Raw genomic sequence first — 8,454 nt, forward strand, 5'->3', positions numbered from 1 at the left:
AAACATTGCTCGTCGCCATTGTTTCAGAAATTATACAATTAAATTCACAATTCAGAACAATGTTGATCTGCGCCTCTAAGAATTAACTAAGAAGCTAGAGACGACGCACTTCCGCTTTTTCCTGCACAGAATGGAAAAAGAATGTCTCCCAATCACCCATAGGTAGCGCGTCAAACTCAACTACAGGCAATCAGGGGGTACCCGTCTCCAGAGTATAAAAAAAGCTAAAGAGAAGAAAACCGTGTCGGTTGAATGGGCTTTATTTTGATATACCCGCAGTCTGCGACTAAAGTTTGGGTCTGCGCTTTTTTTTGCCAGGGGTGTTCTTTGTCTCCCACGTCAGAGCAGTGACATAGCTGTATACTCTTTTTAGTAGGATTGTATAACTGTTCTATGACAGTAGTAGCAGCTTATAGATTTAATCAAATAAATGTTGCAAAGTGAAGTAAATTAGAGCAAAGAAGCAAAGAAGTAAAAAGAGTAACGAAGGGTTTAGTTTTAATCGGTATAGAAATAACTCTTAAAGTGGAGTACAAGTTTCTATAACGGCGATTCGTAGGTTACTCTAAGCTGGTCTGTGCACTTTTTATTCGAGTGTACAAAGAGATTTGCTTTTCTTTTGCTTGTACAAGTAGACATAAATGAGACCCGCAAGTCACTAGGAGATAAACTTATAATATCTCAAAGTGCTATAAGGGTATTAGGTAGAAAAGCAAAAAACAAGATAAAAAGTATAAATGTATATTATCTGAATTATCACAATATGGTAGGTGGCGGAATTTTGAGTTCGAGATTGAGTTTTATTGAAATGAGGTTATATCAATAGTTGAATGTGTGGTATACACACCACAATTGAGTAAAGAACAGACTCCACAACTAAACATTGGTTCCTTCTTGCTAATGAACCTGGTAAGCTAACAATCTCCGGAACTGTTACACACCTGGCACATGTACACTACACACTCATACAGTGTAAACCAACCATTACACAACAGGAATTTTAATGATAACGGACATAATCAATATTATTTTGTCTCTTTAATAAATAGCACTCTCACAGTATCCACTTTTCCATATATTCAGATATTAACCATAAAAAATCTCGAATACTTCATTGTAAACTCTTCTGATAGCTTTGGCCCCTTTATCGTTACATTTGATTATGAATTGTGATGAATTGAGCTGAATTACACCCCTTCATTGACTCTTTGGCAAGGTTGGTTTATGATCTGGAATATGTGAGCCAAAGCCTAAACAGACAAGATATCTGATAATTGTCTCTCTACAGATGAATATTTTTATTTACTTTAAAGAGGCTCTTCGCCTAGAGTATGCGGCAAATCGGGTACTTTCGAACCACTTGCACAAATTATATTTCTGTCTTCTCACTAATCTTTCTAGGTCCTACAAGCCGCTTTCTTGGGTCTGAAGATTTTATTTTAACTATTCTCTTAATGATGTACTTGACATTAGACAGGCTCATGCCAACAGCCGATGAAATCTGAATTACTTTGACATCTGCTTAATGCATGTACACAATGCATTCGTCTTAGTAGGAATCCTATTTCTCAAAAGGAACATGTGTGTTTTCTGATGATGTGTCTTGCATGTTGGATTAGATTATTAAAATGAGCAAGAAAACAATGCTCATGCTTTTATTTTTTGCGGGTGTCAAAACGCTTTAGATTGTGAGTCTTTAATCTTTTGACAGAGTAATTCAAAACTAGAGTTGACTTTAATAGATAGATTTCCAAAACGCGTATAATAATATTATATACTATTTCACTTCATTTGTTTAAATAAAGTATATGTAACTTTGATTTTATTAAGGTCTTTTATATATTGATAAAAAAAATTAAAAAAAAAAAAACAATTAAAGTCGGTGAACACTCAAGCCTAGAGCTTTGCTGAGCTGGTTCAAGGTGGTACCTTGGCTTTACTTTATCTAAATATTCAAAAAAAAGTTAAGATTAGTATATTGTCAATGAATGTTTTTATTTATTTATTACATACCTGCTATAAATAAAAATATTGCTTATCTTGAGGTATGGTCAGCTCAAGATTCTCTCGCAAAAACGAGAGAGACCCGGTTGGAGATTATTATCACCTTAATAAGCCGCTAGGCAGATAGAGCCACTGGCTAGCACACAAAAGTGTAAGGTGTGTTCGCCACTACGTCCCACCAAGCGTTTAAGTCAGAAAACCCTCAGAGTTTCCCACGTTTTGTATAAGAGAAAAAAAGCAGCATCCGCCATCGACATTACAATCAGATTATGCAACAGGACCTCTTCCCAACCGAGGTTGAGAAATTAAGGCCGCTTACAAATGCCACGTCATGCGCAGAAGACTTGAGATGACTACAATCTAACATCGAACACGCATGGCAGAAAACCCTCAGATCCCTACGAAATACGCGAGGCATAGACTGACAAGCTCTATACCGCATCGATAATTAAGCATAATTACCGGGACCACAGCTTATTATTGACTTGCATCTTTGTACAAGATAGAATGATAATATCTGATTTTACTGTATCAATTAAAATGGAGAAGATACAAACCGCGAGTAAAGAAGAAAATTAAAAAATCCCATTCACTCCCCCGTTTTAAAAGAAAATTTTTTTTTCTTCAAAGCCATCTGGGCGTAAAAGTAAAAGTCACGGCGCATAAAATAAACATCAGGTTCTGAACAAAAAATGCGCCCATATTCTTTTATCAGCATGTGATATATATAACCCTCTCAAAGGATTTGTTTATTTCTGAGTGAGAGATATTAAGCTGTTTATATGTGAAGACTAATATTTACGTAGCATACAACTTCTTGCTAGAAATATACTTTCAAAAAACGTATATATACTTATTAAATCATGTAACTTGGAATTTCAATGTGGAATCCAAATAATTGGTTTATTTAACAACTCCATTTAAAACATCTCTACGACTCGAATATTTATGAAAATAAAATAAAAAAGAAATAAAAAGTTAAAATGTACTTTCAAATGCATTATTACAAGTAAACCAATCAATATACAATAACTGTAATTGCTATTATGTTTGACTCAATTATATAACGTATTACTTATAAGAATCGTTTTGCAAAATAGTACTTCTTCACTGGTATTTGAGAGGCTTATATATATCACATGCTGATAAAAGAATATGGGCGCATTTTTTGTTCAGAACCCGATGTTTATTTTATGCGCCGTGACTTTTACTTTTACGCCCAGATGGCTTTGAAGAAAAAAAAATTTTCTTTTAAAACGGGGGAGTGAATGGGATTTTTTAATTTTCTTCTTTACTCGCGGTTTGTATCTTCTCCATTTTAATTGATACAGTAAAATCAGATATTATCATTCTATCTTGTACAAAGATGCAAGTCAATAATAAGCTGTGGTCCCGGTAATTATGCTTAATTATCGATGCGGTATAGAGCTTGTCAGTCTATGCCTCGCGTATTTCGTAGGGATCTGAGGGTTTTCTGCCATGCGTGTTCGATGTTAGATTGTAGTCATCTCAAGTCTTCTGCGCATGACGTGGCATTTGTAAGCGGCCTTAATTTCTCAACCTCGGTTGGGAAGAGGTCCTGTTGCATAATCTGATTGTAATGTCGATGGCGGATGCTGCTTTTTTTCTCTTATACAAAACGTGGGAAACTCTGAGGGTTTTCTGACTTAAACGCTTGGTGGGACGTAGTGGCGAACACACCTTACACTTTTGTGTGCTAGCCAGTGGCTCTATCTGCCTAGCGGCTTATTAAGGTGATAATAATCTCCAACCGGGTCTCTCTCGTTTTTGCGAGAGAATCTTGAGCTGACCATACCTCAAGATAAGCAATATTTTTATTTATAGCAGGTATGTAATAAATAAATAAAAACATTCATTGACAATATACTAATCTTAACTTTTTTTTGAATATTTAGATAAAGTAAAGCCAAGGTACCACCTTGAACCAGCTCAGCAAAGCTCTAGGCTTGAGTGTTCACCGACTTTAATTGTTTTTTTTTTTTTAATTTTTTTTATCAATATATAAAAGACCTTAATAAAATCAAAGTTACATATACTTTATTTAAACAAATGAAGTGAAATAGTATATAATATTATTATACGCGTTTTGGAAATCTATCTATTAAAGTCAACTCTAGTTTTGAATTACTCTGTCAAAAGATTAAAGACTCACAATCTAAAGCGTTTTGACACCCGCAAAAAATAAAAGCATGAGCATTGTTTTCTTGCTCATTTTAATAATCTAATCCAACATGCAAGACACATCATCAGAAAACACACATGTTCCTTTTGAGAAATAGGATTCCTACTAAGACGAATGCATTGTGTACATGCATTAAGCAGATGTCAAAGTAATTCAGATTTCATCGGCTGTTGGCATGAGCCTGTCTAATGTCAAGTACATCATTAAGAGAATAGTTAAAATAAAATCTTCAGACCCAAGAAAGCGGCTTGTAGGACCTAGAAAGATTAGTGAGAAGACAGAAATATAATTTGTGCAAGTGGTTCGAAAGTACCCGATTTGCCGCATACTCTAGGCGAAGAGCCTCTTTAAAGTAAATAAAAATATTCATCTGTAGAGAGACAATTATCAGATATCTTGTCTGTTTAGGCTTTGGCTCACATATTCCAGATCATAAACCAACCTTGCCAAAGAGTCAATGAAGGGGTGTAATTCAGCTCAATTCATCACAATTCATAATCAAATGTAACGATAAAGGGGCCAAAGCTATCAGAAGAGTTTACAATGAAGTATTCGAGATTTTTTATGGTTAATATCTGAATATATGGAAAAGTGGATACTGTGAGAGTGCTATTTATTAAAGAGACAAAATAATATTGATTATGTCCGTTATCATTAAAATTCCTGTTGTGTAATGGTTGGTTTACACTGTATGAGTGTGTAGTGTACATGTGCCAGGTGTGTAACAGTTCCGGAGATTGTTAGCTTACCAGGTTCATTAGCAAGAAGGAACCAATGTTTAGTTGTGGAGTCTGTTCTTTACTCAATTGTGGTGTGTATACCACACATTCAACTATTGATATAACCTCATTTCAATAAAACTCAATCTCGAACTCAAAATTCCGCCACCTACCATATTGTGATAATTCAGATAATATACATTTATACTTTTTATCTTGTTTTTTGCTTTTCTACCTAATACCCTTATAGCACTTTGAGATATTATAAGTTTATCTCCTAGTGACTTGCGGGTCTCATTTATGTCTACTTGTACAAGCAAAAGAAAAGCAAATCTCTTTGTACACTCGAATAAAAAGTGCACAGACCAGCTTAGAGTAACCTACGAATCGCCGTTATAGAAACTTGTACTCCACTTTAAGAGTTATTTCTATACCGATTAAAACTAAACCCTTCGTTACTCTTTTTACTTCTTTGCTTCTTTGCTCTAATTTACTTCACTTTGCAACATTTATTTGATTAAATCTATAAGCTGCTACTACTGTCATAGAACAGTTATACAATCCTACTAAAAAGAGTATACAGCTATGTCACTGCTCTGACGTGGGAGACAAAGAACACCCCTGGCAAAAAAAAGCGCAGACCCAAACTTTAGTCGCAGACTGCGGGTATATCAAAATAAAGCCCATTCAACCGACACGGTTTTCTTCTCTTTAGCTTTTTTTATACTCTGGAGACGGGTACCCCCTGATTGCCTGTAGTTGAGTTTGACGCGCTACCTATGGGTGATTGGGAGACATTCTTTTTCCATTCTGTGCAGGAAAAAGCGGAAGTGCGTCGTCTCTAGCTTCTTAGTTAATTCTTAGAGGCGCAGATCAACATTGTTCTGAATTGTGAATTTAATTGTATAATTTCTGAAACAATGGCGACGAGCAATGTTTAAAAAAAGCTGCCGCCGAGTTAGCATCATGAAAGTTTATTGAGTGGAGGACGGGGAGGAAGTGGAGTTTACTGCCGACTCTTCATGAAATCCTTGTTCGAAGCTCTCTGGAACTGACGGTGTTGCTTGGTAGTCGAACACGCTGGACCCTGCTACTTTGTGGTAGGTTTCTCTGGTACGTTCGCAGGCCCTTCTCAGTGATGAGATAGGGTAGTTGGGATGAACCCGGTTGTTGTCTTACGCCACGGATTAACACCATTCCCACACCTCCTTCGCTACCAAGTCAGGTTTACGTCCTGAGGGAGATTGAGCCGCGTAATGCGGGGACAAAGAACTTGGTGTCATGCTTTTTATTTTTTTACATTAGTAAAAAAACATTAAGTGAAATCATATAAAATAAAATAGCTTCTTTATGTATATCTTTAATAAATAAATAAAATAATTTTTAAACTGTTGTTGACTAATAAAAAAATACGCGTTCAAACTTTTTTTTTACTTGATTGAAGAGGTTAATGTTGTAATTAGGAAGTCTCATTAATAAGAAAAATTAATCTAGTTAAATAAGTCTGAAGATTAATATAATATAATATGGGTATTCTTATCATTGTGTTGATTACCGTGTTTGATTATATAGGTCATTTTTATCTATAAAGTCCATTAAGAAAACTCAGAATAGTTCTTGAGAATGCCAATGGCGTGAAATGTATAATTTAAGTGGGCTAATCTGGATGAGCATTGTGAATGACATGCATTGGATTGAGAGAAAGAAAGAGAGATATGGGAAAAAATAAAATGATAAAATGATTAAAGAAATGTGTGTTTGAAAGAGAGACAGAAAAGGCGTAGTGAATTGAATATACAAGTAAATGTCCTCATTGTATTTACAGTGTGTACAAAAAAGTTCAATTTGAAAGTATTTTTGAAACAAGCATCTTTACCTATAAGCCTTTTTGTACTTTGAATATCAGTGAATACTTGGGGTACTCCATCTATTATTGTATACACATGTGTGCAATTATATTTACGGTGCAAAAGATGGTTTGAACTCCAATAAGAAGAGTGAACAATTGTTAACAGTTACAACATACATTCTCCATTATTCTGTATAAAAGTAATTTGCTAAAATGTACAAGCAGTTTTTATATTGTAGTCTTTAAAGATAAGCTGATAGACATGGGGTATATCGAGTAGCAAGCAATGGATGTCATAAAAGAAGCGCATTTTCATATTAAATTTGGTGGAGTGGAGTGGAATTTTGATACATGCTGGTTATTGCAGCTGCTTCATTGCTATAGTTTATTTGTATATCGGCCTTTTGCTTTGTTTTGTTCAGATGCAATTACTCAAAATATATTGCTTAAAATTGATATATTTTGAATTCAATAGATATTTGTGTATAAAAAATAAGAATTTGCAGAGGCGGCTTACAATGATTTGTAGACATATATACTAATTATAGTTTATCCAAGTCGGAATATTTTTGAAAGTTAAAAATAAGACTCGTCTTGCATAATATTTTGCAGATAAGCTAAGCTCTCTGTCCTCCTATATAGTTTTATTGATTTTTGATATATATATTCAAAAAATAAATTATTGGATATTGCTAGGAGTGATCATAAGAATTAGTAACCATGTAAAGCATTGCCTCTTATTATATTTTTCAAAAAAGAAAGAAAAAATGGACTTATGCCTCAGATATTATTTTTATATATTAAAATACATGGAGCATGGCAAAGACAAAATAGGTGGCTGGACTTTATATCATGCTGACCCTGTGTTGAGCACACTATATTGATATCGTAATGGTCTTTAGGGATATATAGATTTGTTATCCAATAAGAGAACGATTTAGTGCCACTGTTGTGCACTGAATGATGGGGTTGCCAATAGGACAGAGTACAAGGAGCATGTCGCTTCATCTAGCAAGTCACAAGCTTCCTCTACCCCAAAATGCTCTACCTTATTTTAAATGTTCGTGAATATCGGGAATAATAATAAAAAGTCAAATGCTCGGCAGCAAGTTATATTATGTTATTCATTCAATAAGGAAGTCTATATATAAAAGAAAGGGCTATCAAATGTAGAAATAATTCTAAATAAGCTTTAAGAACCTAGACTGATTCCTTCTAATCAAAATCACTGTTTATACACAAAACATTATGCTTAACAAAAATAAGAAAGTCAAATTTCTTGTTAGAACTAGATTCTTATTGGACATAAGCTTATTATTTACAAATAAAAATAAAAATACACAAATCTTATTAGAAATAAGGATGTAAATATTTAAGAGAAAGAAAAATAAAATAAAAATCAAATCAAATAAAAAAATAAAAAAAAAGACTCAATCTTTCCTGGCTGGGGTGTTTTGTTTCCGGTCACAGAAGTGATGGTTTAATGGTGTACACATACACATAAACATATACTCATCTTCTATCTCTTCTTCTTTTTCTCCTTCTTTTTTCTATCTTCTTTTTTGGTCGTCTATTGGACGTCATATCCTCACCTCCATCTTTACCTTTTTTTTTTAATTTTCTAACATATGCACATCGCCATTGTCACCGAGAATTTTCTTCCAAAGGTTGATGGCGTG

The 8,454-nt window shown here is 34.2% G+C and overlaps 1 protein-coding gene across 1 annotated transcript; it reads right to left on the minus strand.

The window, feature by feature from the left end:
- Positions 1-5,865: 5,865 nt before the first annotated feature.
- Positions 5,866-6,554, minus strand: PHYBLDRAFT_159402 (basic-leucine zipper transcription factor). The gene is made up of 2 exons (XM_018433982.1): positions 6,482-6,554; positions 5,866-6,416 (listed from the first exon to the last, which is right to left on the minus strand). The coding sequence occupies exon 2, from the start codon at positions 6,121-6,123 to the stop codon at positions 5,947-5,949; it is 177 nt and encodes a 58-aa protein (XP_018289378.1). The 5' UTR covers positions 6,124-6,416; positions 6,482-6,554; the 3' UTR covers positions 5,866-5,946.
- Between the last annotated feature and the right edge of the window lie 1,900 nt (positions 6,555-8,454).

Source organism: Phycomyces blakesleeanus (assembly GCF_001638985.1).
Source record: "Phycomyces blakesleeanus NRRL 1555(-) unplaced genomic scaffold PHYBLscaffold_16, whole genome shotgun sequence".
Taxonomy (NCBI): domain Eukaryota; kingdom Fungi; phylum Mucoromycota; class Mucoromycetes; order Mucorales; family Phycomycetaceae; genus Phycomyces; species Phycomyces blakesleeanus.

Coding starts and splice junctions, on each gene's coding strand:
- PHYBLDRAFT_159402 (XM_018433982.1), bottom strand. CDS start 6,123: ATGGTGTTAATCCGTGGCGTAAGACAACAACCGGGTTCATCCCAACTA.